At 47.7% G+C, this 12,760-nt stretch overlaps 7 protein-coding genes across 7 annotated transcripts; 5 read left to right on the plus strand and 2 right to left on the minus strand.

Annotated features, from left to right (window-relative positions):
• Positions 1-134: 134 nt before the first annotated feature.
• rlmA (SRF-type transcription factor RlmA) lies at positions 135-1,998 on the plus strand (the record flags this gene model as incomplete). Its single annotated transcript, XM_040792633.1, has 3 exons — positions 135-190; positions 246-402; positions 460-1,998. The coding sequence occupies 3 exons, from the start codon at positions 135-137 to the stop codon at positions 1,996-1,998; spliced, it is 1,752 nt and encodes a 583-aa protein (XP_040644600.1).
• A 558-nt stretch (positions 1,999-2,556) lies between these two features.
• PGRI_049210 (GFA family protein) lies at positions 2,557-3,132 on the plus strand (the record flags this gene model as incomplete). The annotated part of the gene is made up of 4 exons (XM_040792634.1): positions 2,557-2,608; positions 2,656-2,702; positions 2,753-2,816; positions 2,882-3,132. The coding sequence occupies 4 exons, from the start codon at positions 2,557-2,559 to the stop codon at positions 3,130-3,132; spliced, it is 414 nt and encodes a 137-aa protein (XP_040644601.1).
• Positions 3,133-3,300: 168 nt separating this feature from the next.
• Positions 3,301-4,029, plus strand: PGRI_049220 (SIMPL domain-containing protein; the record flags this gene model as incomplete). The annotated part of the gene is made up of 1 exon (XM_040792635.1): positions 3,301-4,029. One exon carries the CDS (start codon positions 3,301-3,303, stop codon positions 4,027-4,029), a length of 729 nt encoding a protein of 242 aa, XP_040644602.1.
• A 3,573-nt stretch (positions 4,030-7,602) lies between these two features.
• PGRI_049230 (pyridoxal phosphate-dependent aminotransferase) lies at positions 7,603-8,898 on the plus strand (the record flags this gene model as incomplete). The annotated part of the gene is made up of 1 exon (XM_040792636.1): positions 7,603-8,898. The coding sequence occupies one exon, from the start codon at positions 7,603-7,605 to the stop codon at positions 8,896-8,898; it is 1,296 nt and encodes a 431-aa protein (XP_040644603.1).
• A 187-nt stretch (positions 8,899-9,085) lies between these two features.
• Positions 9,086-10,026, minus strand: PGRI_049240 (ankyrin repeat domain-containing protein; the record flags this gene model as incomplete). The annotated part of the gene is made up of 2 exons (XM_040792637.1): positions 9,086-9,530; positions 9,578-10,026. 2 exons carry the CDS (start codon positions 10,024-10,026, stop codon positions 9,086-9,088), a joined length of 894 nt encoding a protein of 297 aa, XP_040644604.1.
• Positions 10,027-10,139: 113 nt separating this feature from the next.
• On the plus strand, positions 10,140-10,811 carry PGRI_049250 (zinc finger MYND domain-containing protein; the record flags this gene model as incomplete). Its single annotated transcript, XM_040792638.1, has 1 exon — positions 10,140-10,811. One exon carries the CDS (start codon positions 10,140-10,142, stop codon positions 10,809-10,811), a length of 672 nt encoding a protein of 223 aa, XP_040644605.1.
• Positions 10,812-11,698: 887 nt separating this feature from the next.
• On the minus strand, positions 11,699-12,696 carry met16 (phosphoadenylyl-sulfate reductase (thioredoxin); the record flags this gene model as incomplete). Its single annotated transcript, XM_040792639.1, has 2 exons — positions 11,699-12,444; positions 12,510-12,696. The coding sequence occupies 2 exons, from the start codon at positions 12,694-12,696 to the stop codon at positions 11,699-11,701; spliced, it is 933 nt and encodes a 310-aa protein (XP_040644606.1).
• Between the last annotated feature and the right edge of the window lie 64 nt (positions 12,697-12,760).

Raw genomic sequence — 12,760 nt, forward strand, 5'->3', positions numbered from 1 at the left:
CGCGTCGATTCTACACCTTGGGTAATTTAAAAATAATCGCGCGAGGTATCTCGCAAGTCGCTTCGCGGCTTGCTATACCGTTTATCCTCAATCTTGCTATCGGTGCGCGATTGATGCGCCCGTAATCACCCATCATGGGTCGCAGAAAGATTGAGATCAAGGCCATCAAGGATGACCGCAATCGTTCAGTGTAAGTTGATCATCCCACTCGAGATCATTCTAGTCGCTGATCGCATCCGCTATAGCACATTCCTGAAACGAAAGGGAGGTCTGTTTAAGAAAGCTCATGAGCTTGCTGTCCTTTGCTCCGTGGACGTAGCTGTCATCATTTTTGGTCACAACAAGAAACTATACGAGTACTCATCATGTGATATGCATGATGCCCTTGGTCGCTATCAATATGTGGGTAAAAGGTTTCTTCGATACATCCCGAAAATCTCTAACGGGTAAATTTTGCAGTTTGGTCCTCCCCACGAGCATAAAGGTCCGGAAGATTTCGCGGGTAAGCGAGACGATGACGAGGAGGAAGATGAGGTTTCACCAGCCCCCGAGGACATCCAAGCAGTTCAACAGAACCACCCCGCCATTCCCCCTCACCTCCAAAACCAGCCTTTTCAGCACATGAATCATGCACCTTCCGCGTCACCCCCGGTCCATGCCATGACACGTCATGGCACACCACAACCACAAGGAAATTCGCGTCCGTCGTCAAGGAATCATATTCGCCGAGTCAGTTCAAATCTAGGTCCTCAGCAACATGGTACACCTCCACCGCCGCCGCCTCCTGGTCCCCAAAATGGCGCGTTTACATACATGCCAAATCCATCCATGTACAACCCGAATGTTCATGCAATGAACCAGCAACCTCGACCGGGACAGTTTGCGCACTATGGACACCCGCCAGGACAACACCAAGGAACGCCTCCTATGCATCCGCACGGTTTACCACAGCAAATGCCGCCGCAGCACCAGGGCCAACAGCATTTCCAACAGCACGGCCATCCCGTGGGAATGCCTCCGGGGCCCCATCAGCACGTGCAGGCATATATGCAGGAACATGGGAGAAATTCAATGCCTCCGGGTTTCGATAGTCACCAAGAACGGAATACCTCGGAGCACCCTCAAGATGATTCCTCGGGTACGATGAAAGTAGAGCAGAGCCAGTCGCCGCCACAAATGAAGTCGTTATCGAAATCACGGAGTATCTTCACGCCTATTGATGATCGAGGATCGGTGCTCGCCCGCCATTTCGGGGCTGGAGCGGGATCATATGAATCCCACAATAACCATTCTCTCAAGCTCGAATCACTCCCACAAGCTTCTTCTGGTTCCAAATCAATGCCTGTTAGAGCTGCGACGGAGGCTCCTCGTGGAGGGCCAGTTGCTCCGATTCCAAAAATCAAACCACCATCCAGAACTAATAGTGGGCCCTTGCCATCCAAACGGCCGCAGTTGAAGGTGCAGATTCCTAGCGAAACCTCCGATGGTGGCAGTGCCACGGCCGACTCGTCACGCGATTCTGCTGGGAACAAAACCTCCACGCCCGCGAAAGGAAATGCCGAAAATGGACCTCCGGGCGTCGTGTTACCTCCTCCGTCGCCATCAGCCGGTGCAATACTGAGTGCGGGAGCGCAAGGGCCACCAAATCCGTTTGCGCGACCGCCTCCTCCCGTTTCTACAACGCGAAACGACTCTTACGGCAGCAATAGTGGAAATCCGAATGGGAATAACTCGAACAACATTGAAACACCTATATCCGCCCTGCCGAGCCGCTTTGTATCCGATGCACTCCTCCCGTCACCTTCCAGTTTCTTCCCCGAATGGGGCTTTGGCCGATCAGGCCCCGACTCCAACATGCTGCCCAGTCCCCTCACCTTCCCGACTCCGGCAGTGCAAAGCGGTCCCAGCTTTTCTCGAGAAGACGAACAAGACAAGAAGAGAAAAAGCCCAGACGGTGGAACCGCAGGGGAAGGTACACATAAAAAACCGAAAACCTGAATGATGCTTGGCTTCCCTGGGGAATTTGTCCCCATGCTGTAAAGTGCTGGCATTTTGATCAACTGTCCCCGAGGACATACCATCTCACTTTCTTGTCAATACCCCATACCTCCTTTTTGCCCCGGGGGCATTTGAATGTCTCCAATTTCTAGTTCGATCAAGCTCAGTCATGTATCCTCTATACCCTGGTTTTTGTCATTCCTTTCGCCATTTTCCTTTCTTATTTCTTTTCAACGTCTCTCACGATCTGGAAGTGATAAACAGTGTCAACTTTACCTTCATTTATTTCCTATCTCTGATTCTTTAATGTCGCGTTGGTAGAGACCTGGCGTTAGGTCTACTTTGACTCAATGGATGTATATAAAGCAGGTTCTTGTTTTTAGGAATGATGCCAATCTTTTTTCCCTGCCCTTCAATTCCTGACTAGTAAACCTACTTGACTTCGGTGTTCGATCGGAGACCAAACACCGAAATGACCGGCCTCGGGGACATATAAAAAGCTGACTCTAACCCCGCTTTCTCTTTGATTCTCACAAGGTACACATTCTTATATTCAAAATGACGATCACTGGAAGCTGCATGTGTGGTGGCGTTACTTACGCCGTCGAAGGTACATCAAAATCATACTTGTATACTTCAAAGCTAACAATATACCAGCCGACACCTATCTGGCTGCTCTATGCCACTGTACCGATTGCCAGAAGGTAAGAAGCCTTCTATACCAATTTGAAACATAATCTCTAATACTAAATAGTGGTCCGGTGGTGCCTTTACCTCCAACGCGGTCGTCCCCCGTACTAGCATGAAAGTGACTAAGGGTAAATCTACACCTTGCACGATCAACTTCTTATGTATTTCTGACTTCATTCTTTTATTTTTCAAGGCACCCCCACTTCCTACGATGCAGTTGGAAACAGTGGAAAGATTAACAAGCATTTCTTCTGCCCGACCTGCGGCTCAAGCATCTACACAGAACTGGAGATCATGCCCGATGTGACTTGTGTTAAGGCCGGAACCTTGGATGGAGGAGAAGCCAATCTTAAGGGCAAAGTCGACGTCGAGTTCTATGTTAAGGATCGTCCGGCTTACCTTGCTGCTGTTGAGGGTGCTAAGCAGGAGCAATTCCTTGGTTGAGTTGTACTGAAAGATGGTTTATATTCGAGAAGAAATTGAAATATCTATCCATGTCTTACTTCAGACTCTGAAAGTCCGCAATGTTTGTCCAACTAGTATCCTGACTATTTAAACTCCCGGTCCGTATTTCTATCCTCTTCCTCTCTCCTCATCATCAAATCATCAATCATGCCTTCGCTCAACATCACTCTGAGAGGCCACTCCACCAAACGCCGCTACCCAGAGCGCGCAGCAGTCCACCTCACCATACAATCACGCGGCGAGTCAGAGGACGCCGTCACAAACAAAGCCGCGGAGACCTGCATGGACCTAACAGGCTTCCTGGTGCCACTATGCAACGAAGAAGTCAACGAAGACACCGCAATGGCTAGAAGCAATACCGGCGCCGTATCAACATTCACTGCTCGCAATATCTACCTCGCGGCTACAGAGCCCGATTGGTATGACCCCGAGCCAACGGACGATATCGATCCCAACAGACCTCGTGTCTACCACGCCGTCATCGTGATCTCCGCTATCTTCAGTGACTTCTCAGTGATGAAGAGATTCATTGAGAAGACGGATGATCATGCAAACGTGAAATTGAAAAGTATCAGCTGGTTCCTCACTGATGAAACCAAGGATGAACTTGGTGTGGGATTGCGCAGGGAGGCTGTGCTTGATGCTGTCGCGAAGGCGAATCAGTATGCTGAGGCAGTTGGGTTTGAGGATGTTACGCCTGTGCATATCAGGGAGATTCAGCCAGATGTGGATTCGGATCAGAGACAGAAATCTATGTATCGGCACTCTAGTGGGGTGGATTTGGTGCCTAGGGATATCGTGCTCCGTTGCTGTGTGGAGGTTGCTTTTGAAAGTGGCTGTGAGATTGAATCTACGGATCGATCTGGTGATACTTAGGTTTCGGACATGGGAGAATCGGGCTTGAGGGGGACAATGCTTGTGGATAGAATGGACTTTCGAATTTAGTGTGTTCTATGCTGAAATGCATCTTGATTTATCGCTTGTAATCGGCGGACCTGTGAATTACTAAACTATATCACATTGTTCATCTTCAGTCACGATAATCAAGTTCCGTGTGCTCCAACTAGCACTTTGGGTCGATGATCTCAATGACCCGTTTATAAGGAGATGAATATTACTGCCTATGAAGGAACGACTAAGGTATTGCTGCCCACGAGACCTTTTGAGCGCAGTAGCTTCAGGGAGCAGTAAAGAAGAAAAGGATGTCAGCTCCCTGGTGATAAAAACCTTCATCACGTCTTCACATTGGTTGAGACCTTTGCTTTTAGCCCATGAAGGTACCATCATTTGAAATTGTTGTTCTTCCTCTCCGCTGAATGTCTCATTTGCGGGTGGAATCAGGATATAATTACCACCACCATCACTTTGCACTAGACTCTCTATCTTCCATGAAGGACAAAGATCAAGTATTGCGACGTAAAGTGATTGAGAAGAGATATTCCTCACTTCTAATGTCAATATCTCATTGCTTTTGATTTTCACTACCCCATGCGCAGAAAGGTCCTCGCCTTCTGCGTTAAAAGAGGGATAGTTCGAAGGATTGTTCAAAAGCAAAATCACGCTTTTTGTTTTGAAGCCTTTCGACAAACTTGAATGCGGCGGCATGCTCGAGAAAGTTGAACACGGCTCGAATGGATTGGAGTGGATTCCCAGGGTCTGATGAAAGACCATCCTGCATTTGGCCTCTGTGATCTGTAATCTCATACCCTTTTTGCTCTTCATATGTGATGCGAAACAAAGCGGATGTTTCCTCATTGGAACCGAAAGACAAAGTCACAATCTGATCTCTTCTAGATAGCTCGGCCATCCACTGATCAATTGATAATATCGCATTAGACAAGCAAACATGTATCTTGGGTCCGCTTTGCCATGTGCAACGGTTGGCTATCCAGTCCGTCTTGACCTGATCGATGCATTGATCTGAGTTTATTGGGGCCAATTCAGAAGTTAATCCTTGAACAGCTATCACTTGAGCTCGAACTTCTTTACCCCCTGACAGAGAATTAAGTTTTTAGTACTTATAGGCGAAAGACTGAACTCGTCTCCTATCTCAATAGCATGTGCATATCCAGCTGTCAAAAACAAACCTTTTCTCTGTTTCGATCGAAACACAGTGAGCCCACCTGTGAGGCGTGTGATTCTTGGGCCACCGAAGAACATATGTCTTGGATTGCCATAAAGTATCGGGTGTTGTTGTGGATATAAACTGTGGGATTGAACGCAGATTTGCTGGTACAATGCCTGATGAGATATCTCCACTCCAGCTTTCTGTAATGTATAGAAAGCTTGACACAAGAACAAGCTAAGCGCACCATTCTGCTCTCCGTTATATTTGAGCTCTTTAGCAACCTCATGAGGGCCGCACACAGCCAGTATCCCGTATCCATCCGGTTCCAAAAGCCACTTGGGCACAAACTTGGCATCACGAAGCATTCCAGCTGTTGAATCCCGTCCTCCATGGGTACCCAGGTATCGCATGATCCAACTGTCGATGACCAATTGTTCGAGTCGCCGTCCCACTCTCGCCCGCCTGTCGGGGGGTACTGCTAGCGAAACAGCAATCCAGGACTAGTGTCACATTGATGCCTTTCTCGATCATCCTTTTTAGACGATTAGTTAGGTCAAATCCTTCAATTTCGTTGCTATCTTCCTCATCTCCCACCAACACAAGGGCAAAGTCACCCCGCTCTTTTTCGGCGCGACGGAGACGTCTCCCATGCCCCGAAAAATGTATATAGACGGAATCATTTTCTCGGCCTGAATGCAAAATATGCTCTATCATGGAAGTGATATTGCTGTATGTTGGCCACGCCTTCTTTGGCTCGCTGGGGTAAACAGCATTTGGGTCTGATGGAGTACTTGCAGTAAACGTGAAAATATTCAAAGGGGTGCCAATTGTTTCCAGGCATGCTTTGATGTTTATTACATCCCGGACGCAGCCAGAGAGGCGATTGATCGGGTCTTTATGAAAGTTGACCCCGATAAGAATTGCCCATCAATGTGGTTCTTCGGGTCTATCTGAAGTATTTGAGATGGACATTTCGGAATGTCTGTGGACCTTTGAAAGAGCAATCATATTTGGTTTATATATTTTAGCGACAGGGAAAAATGAAGGTTTATGGTCTGCTACTCCGTATATCAACCCAAAAACGCTGCCTCGCACCAGCATTGCCCCAATCCCCCCTCAGGTCCCCTACCAGCCTATCAGCAAGGCCTACTAGTTTACTAGTAGATTATAAATCTGGCAAACATGTCTGGAAAACCTGATCTGTCTACGGAGTAAAAATGGATACAATGCACTGCCTATGCAGGCGTCTGACCCCATGAATTGGGCAGCCGTGCAGCTTACTTATGAGATAAATCCATGACCAGTAGCGACACAACAATGCATTAGTAGATTGTCAGATCTTCCAAAAGGTGATAATCTATCTAGTCCTTCGCTTGAATTTTAGAGAGAAACATTCAAGACTGCAAATTCCAGTCTGCCCGAGTTTCTTCGCAAAGAACGGGATCGGTCTAGTATTTGTGCTTATCGGTTTAAGCCAGATGTATATGCGGAGGTACTATAGAGGATAGTAGAACAAATACTAGGGAAACTTATGTGGAAACGACAAAGTCGAGGTTGTCTCGACTCTGAGGCATGGGTAATGATGAGAGAATGGGAGGTGTAAGGACACTGGAGGGAAGGGAAGGCAAAGCTTCTTCTAGCTCAAAAGGACCGGGTGAAAAGGGATGAACTTGAATTCAGCTGAAAGGGAGTCATCTTCGGCGTCTTTTGGTGGAAACGAGAATGAGTGTGCAAATCATCAGCATCAGGACTGGAGGATGACTAAAAGTTGTTGTGATCACCTGATGAGATCTCGCGGACTGCCAGCAGATAGCTTCTCTACCTCTCTCTCCCTCCTTCTTTTCCCCGATTTAATCAATCATCTTGATCTCTTCTCCATCTCTATTAAAAGTGCTGCAGAATAGTGGGCGTCCAAATTTATGGGAAGGGCCGTTCTTGGCCTCAAAAGTGGTTTCATCAATCAGGTCCTCATATTCTAATTGCAATATTGTTCGGTGTTTGTTGTTCGGTGTTCGGCTTTTGATGCGGAGATATCTTCACGAAGCTTGGCACTTGACGTCAAGACAAAACGAGAAAATGGTTATTGGAGGTGGTTTAAGAGGAATAAGAAATGAGATATCTGTGGACTTCATGTGTGAATATCAATTTGGTAGTCACCGCCCACTTCGGGTACTGCCAAGAGCCCAACATATTTGGAGTGACACAAAATGTGTCCCTTGGCAGATCAAGAGAGCAGAGATAGACCATTTGCGGCCGAAAGTAACCGGCCTTGTGGATATTTAAATGAGTCATTTACCGTCTTAAACTCAATCTCTACAATAAATTGACCTCGAGTTTCCAACCTTTTTCAAGTGAAAAGTGAAAAACTCTTCAAGACCAAAATGTCTCAATTCTTTCTCTCCCGCCGTGCACAAGATGTCGTCGATGCCGGATCTGAGAACCCCATGTGGGCTGTGATGAAAGATGCATGGGACGCCTCATCAAACCCCAATGGATACGTCAATGTGGGCGTAGCAGAGAACACACTCATGCACCCCGAGCTTTTAAAATATATCAACAAGAAGCTCGAGCTACCCGCTAAGTACCTCACATACAACGATGGCGGAGGCGGCTCATCCAGATTGAAGGCCGCCATCGCCGGTTTCTTGAACCACAACCTGAAACCAGTCACTCCTCTCGAGCCCAGCCATATCCTGGTGACCAACGGCGTGTCGCCTGCAATCGAGCATGTCGTATGGTCATTTGCCGATCAGGGCGAGGGAATCCTCCTAGGAAGACCGTACTACGGTACCTTCATTCCCGATATCTCGCTCCGTTCAGGGAGTCGCGTTGTACCTGTCAGTTTCGGCGAACACGATCCTCTCGGTCTGGAAGGCGTGGATAAGTACGAAGAAGCATTACTGGAGTACCATCGAACAACAGGGAAGAAAGTCAAGGCTTTGATGCTTGCTCACCCTCATAATCCGCTCGGACGATGCTATTCCAGAGAAGTGCTCATTAAGTTGATGCGACTGTGCCAGAAATACCAGGTTCATTTCATCAGCGATGAAATCTATGCTCTTTCCGTCTTTGAAAATACCGTCGATGAACAACCCGAACCTGTCAAATTTGAATCTGCACTTTCAATCGATTTGACGGACATTATCGACCCGAGATTGGTTCATGTCCTTTGGGGTATGAGTAAAGATTTCGGTGCAAATGGTATCAGACTCGGCGCCATCATTTCCCAGGCTAACCGGGATCTTCATATGGCGCTAACTGCGCCTTCGCTTTATTCTTATGCTTCTGGAATCACCGATCACTTGACTACTCTCATGCTTGAAGACTTTGACTTCACCACTCGGTATATTCAGCAGAACCAGAAACTGCTGTCTGAGTCCTATGCATACACGGCAAATTACTTGAAAGATCACGGAATTGAATATGCGACAGGATGCAATGCTGCGTTCTTCCTTTGGGTGAATCTGGGGAAGAAGTACCGCGAGCTTCACCCGGACGATGAATCTGAGAATGTCGGGGAACAAGTCATGCAGCGTCTCTTGCAGAAGAGAGTCTTCTTGGCCAGCGGCTTTCTGTTCGGATCGGAGAAGGATGGGTGGTTCCGAATTGTGTTTACACAGGGCCATGACTATTTGACCGCGGCTTTAGAAAGGATACTCGCTGCACTTGAGGAATAAATTATCCTCGTGCAACTACAAAACAATCAGTCATCAGTTTGGATTGGGCTTGTTGATTTGCGTTCTAGATCCAGCCCCTCCCATACCTACATAACTAGATAGTAATGTGAATAGTTGTTCTTCATCCGACCTTGTTAAGCATGTTGTGGTATTTCTACCAGCTGTTATCACCCTAAAAACACTCGTATTACTCGGCACCTCTTTTGGCTAGCATTTCTACAATCTCCGCGAGGCCTTGTTCAGTTGCCGCATCGAGTGCCGTGCCATAAAGCTCCCCTTTTATGGTGACATTGGCCCCGTGATCAAGTAGCCATGCAACTAGCTCTCTCCAGCCTTGTCGCGCAGCCATCTGAAGCGCCGTGGTCTTCCCATCGCCTTGGAAATTGACATCAGCCCCGTTCTTGAGTAACAATTCGACAACACCTTGGTTGCCATAGAGTGATGCCTCCTGGATTGCCGAGCTACCATCTCCGCCTCTGACATTAGGATCGGCTCCAAGCGCCAGAAGCATTTCGACAACAAGCTTCGCACCTCGCTTAGATGCTGTCTGCAGTGGCGTGCCGTAGGTTTGGTGATTATAGTGCAGGCCAGCGACAGCACGGTGCTTTAGCAGAAGAATTGCACTCTGTGATCTGTCGGTATCATTGGATGCATCTAATTTGATGCTGTCGCATGCTACGTGGAGCGCCGAGCCGTAATCTTCGTGTTTGAATCGACGGCCTCGTTCTCGAGGAGGATTTTGACGACTTCCCGGTGGCCTTTGCGACAAGCTCGTTCCAGCGCTGTCCTGTTCATTAGGTTCATTAGGTCCCGATAGTTGACGTCTGCGCCATTTTCTAGGAGGATGGTGACAATATCTGGGTAGTTTCGATCTGAGGCTATGCTAAGCGCTACGAAATGTCCGTCTGAGCTGTTGACGTCAGCCCCATTCTCGATGAGGATTTTGACGACGTCCAGGTGGCCTTTGCTACAAGCTTCTTGCAGCGCTGTTCCGAATAGTTTTCCGCTATAGTTGATATCCGCGCCCCGTTCAATGAGGGCGAGGACAATATCTGGGTTATGTGCAGGCTTGTTGAGATCGGCCTCCAAATGTAAGACGATTTCAGGATGAAAGAGCATCACGTCCATAGGGCGCCAAGCCTTTCCACCCGTCGATCATCTAAGGGTAATTGAACGTAACAAAACTCGGAGAATTCGATACGTGACCTTCCCTTTTTCACCACCAATCACATCATTGAACAATGGCAAGTGTAACTGCCTCACAATTACAGCGCTTTAATGCTCTCCGGTGCCCGGAGCGGGATGCATCCGGAAGACGCAACCACTACCATTTCGCCGTCAAGGCTCTTCCCGGAGTTCCAGGCGAAGCTGTATTCTTCGCAAATCCATACAACAACCACCATGAGTGTGAGGGTCGATCCACAATTTCCCCTCTCTCGCCAGATGCACAGGCCAGAATTATTGTGCCTTTGCTACTGGAGGCATTTGTCAATCGATTCGACGAGCCCGGCATAATTCCTCAGATGGGCAGCAACATGGAGCCATTCGCGCCATTTACTTGGAGCACCACCGATGAGAACCTTGCACAGGCTGTCTCCCATAGGTGTCAGGAAATTGGCATCAGACGCGAGCTGTGTGACGTTGCCGTCACTACCGCTGAAGAGCTTCGCAGTGCCGAGGCGTGCTGGACGAAGTGGAGCAATGCCTTGGTCGAAGCTATGGCTATGTTTGATCTCCCGGATAGCGGCGTCGAGAATGTCGGAATGAGCTGTGAGAATTGTGGTTTTACTCCCTCGATGGATAAGCCCCTCCATCCGTGTTCTCAGTGCTTGCAAGTCACTTATTGCTCGAGGGAATGTCAAACTGAGAATGCTGAGGCTCACGGTCGGGTATGTGCGCCTGATATTGATTAATGTTTGAGACAACTTTATCTTTTCTTTCCACCTACGATGTTTGAAATCAGTTCTTTTGATATCCTATGTGTCGTGGTCAAAAGAGCTAATCTCTTGGCTATGTTTTTGCATTGTTGTACCCAAGCTTTTGAAATAGAGTTGCTTATTTTATATATTATACTATACCAACATTGTTGTCAAAAATATGAAAGGAGCAATGAGAGTCATCAGAGTTATGTCTTAATGGACTGTGTAGCCTCTAAGAAACGAAACATATTCAAGTATACCTGGAGACAAACAGATGACTTATGGACGTCGCTATCTATTAAATATTTGTTGTGCCTCATTGCTCTCGCACTCGAACTAGGAGTTACTGGTAGTATGACTGCCTTTGATGGTAATAACGGCATACTTTCCTACTTTAACTCACCATAAATCTCCTAGATATTATTTAAAAGAGAAAAATGCCCTTCAACTCACGATTCAAGTATTTATTATGTGAAATAAAGAGATCCCGTGATGCCTGATGATCAGGGGAAAGAACTAGGGCTGGCCCTGCACGTGACCGCTACTTCTAGCACAAATCGAAGGATCGAAAGGGACTTCGAGACCATTTAAACAAATTTACATTTATAAAATTTTCAATTGAAGGTCAAAGATATAAAATAATCATGGTTTATTTCATTTATCGTATGAATATCATTATCATGTCCCAGAAAGTCCCATAGTGGGCCCGAGATCTAAACTCAACTCCCTAGGGGAGGATGTAAATGCAAAGAGTACTTTTTGTACCATCTCTTGGAAAAGAAAAACCAAATCGCTTGAAAAACAAAGATGAAAAACAGGAAAACAGAGAGGTATCACGTAAGGAGCGCCGAGGGGTATGCAGAAAGGAGCCAAAGGAAAGATCAAACAACAGGCGTCAACTGGGTGTTCAAAGCCTGAGAGAGAGCCTCCTCTTGACGCTTGAGTTCCATCTCCATCAAGTATTGGGCATACTTGGACCGAGGGTTGTGAATACCACACTCAGTCTTCTGCTGTCCCTTCCAGCGACCAGCGCGCTCGTCCTCTCCATCGGCAACGGGCTGGGTGGAGTGCCAGTCACCAATGCTCTTATAACCACGGTCGAGGAGCTCGTTGTAGGGCACATCGTTCTCCTTGACGTACTGCTTCACCTGGCTAAAGGACCAGTTGGCCATTGGGTTGATCTTGATGAGGCCGGCCTCGTCGACTTCGATGATGTCGAGGTCACCACGCTTGCCGCCTTGGCTGCGGCGGCGACCTGTGAGAACGGCGTGGACGTTCATCTCACGGTAGGCACGCTGAGCGGGCTCAACTTTGGCCACCCAGTCGTAGAGCTGGTCATCGACCTCCCAAAGCTTCGCGCCGTACTTAGCTTCAAATTCGGCAGTAGTATCGACGCCAGCCGGCTTGTAGATGTGCACATTGTTGTTGGGGTACTTGCGACGCACACGATCGACCAGGGACAGTGTCTCATCGAAGTGATAGAGAGTGTCAAGGAAGATGAGATCAACCATCTGAGGACGAGGCACCTCCAGCTTCGATAGCATGTCCAAGGTGACAAGACCTGTGAGACCGAAGGCAGTGGTCTGGAACAGATGAGGAAGCGAAGTAATGCACCATCTCAAGATCTCTATAATGAAGAGTCAGATAAAAGGGTCTTCGAAAAGAGGGGTCATGATGGATATCAATACGGACCTTGAGGCTCAAGGAACTGCAACTGGCGGTTAAGGAACTGAAGATGAGGCTTGGTGAAGACAATCTCGGGAACATAGTCCTCGCTAGAACCAGAACCAGCACTGACATAGCCTGACTCAGTCATGCCATCGTGATTGTCAATACCCTCCATCTCTGAGGAGTAGTTCGTGGGCATCTTGGCCGGCATAATGTAAATAGCACAGAGATAACGTTTAAAGACAAGGGAATAAAGAATATGTATGAAGGGCTTG

Source organism: Penicillium griseofulvum (genome assembly GCF_001561935.1).
Source record: "Penicillium griseofulvum strain PG3 chromosome Unknown contig_84, whole genome shotgun sequence".
NCBI classification, from domain to species: Eukaryota; Fungi; Ascomycota; class Eurotiomycetes; order Eurotiales; family Aspergillaceae; genus Penicillium; species Penicillium griseofulvum.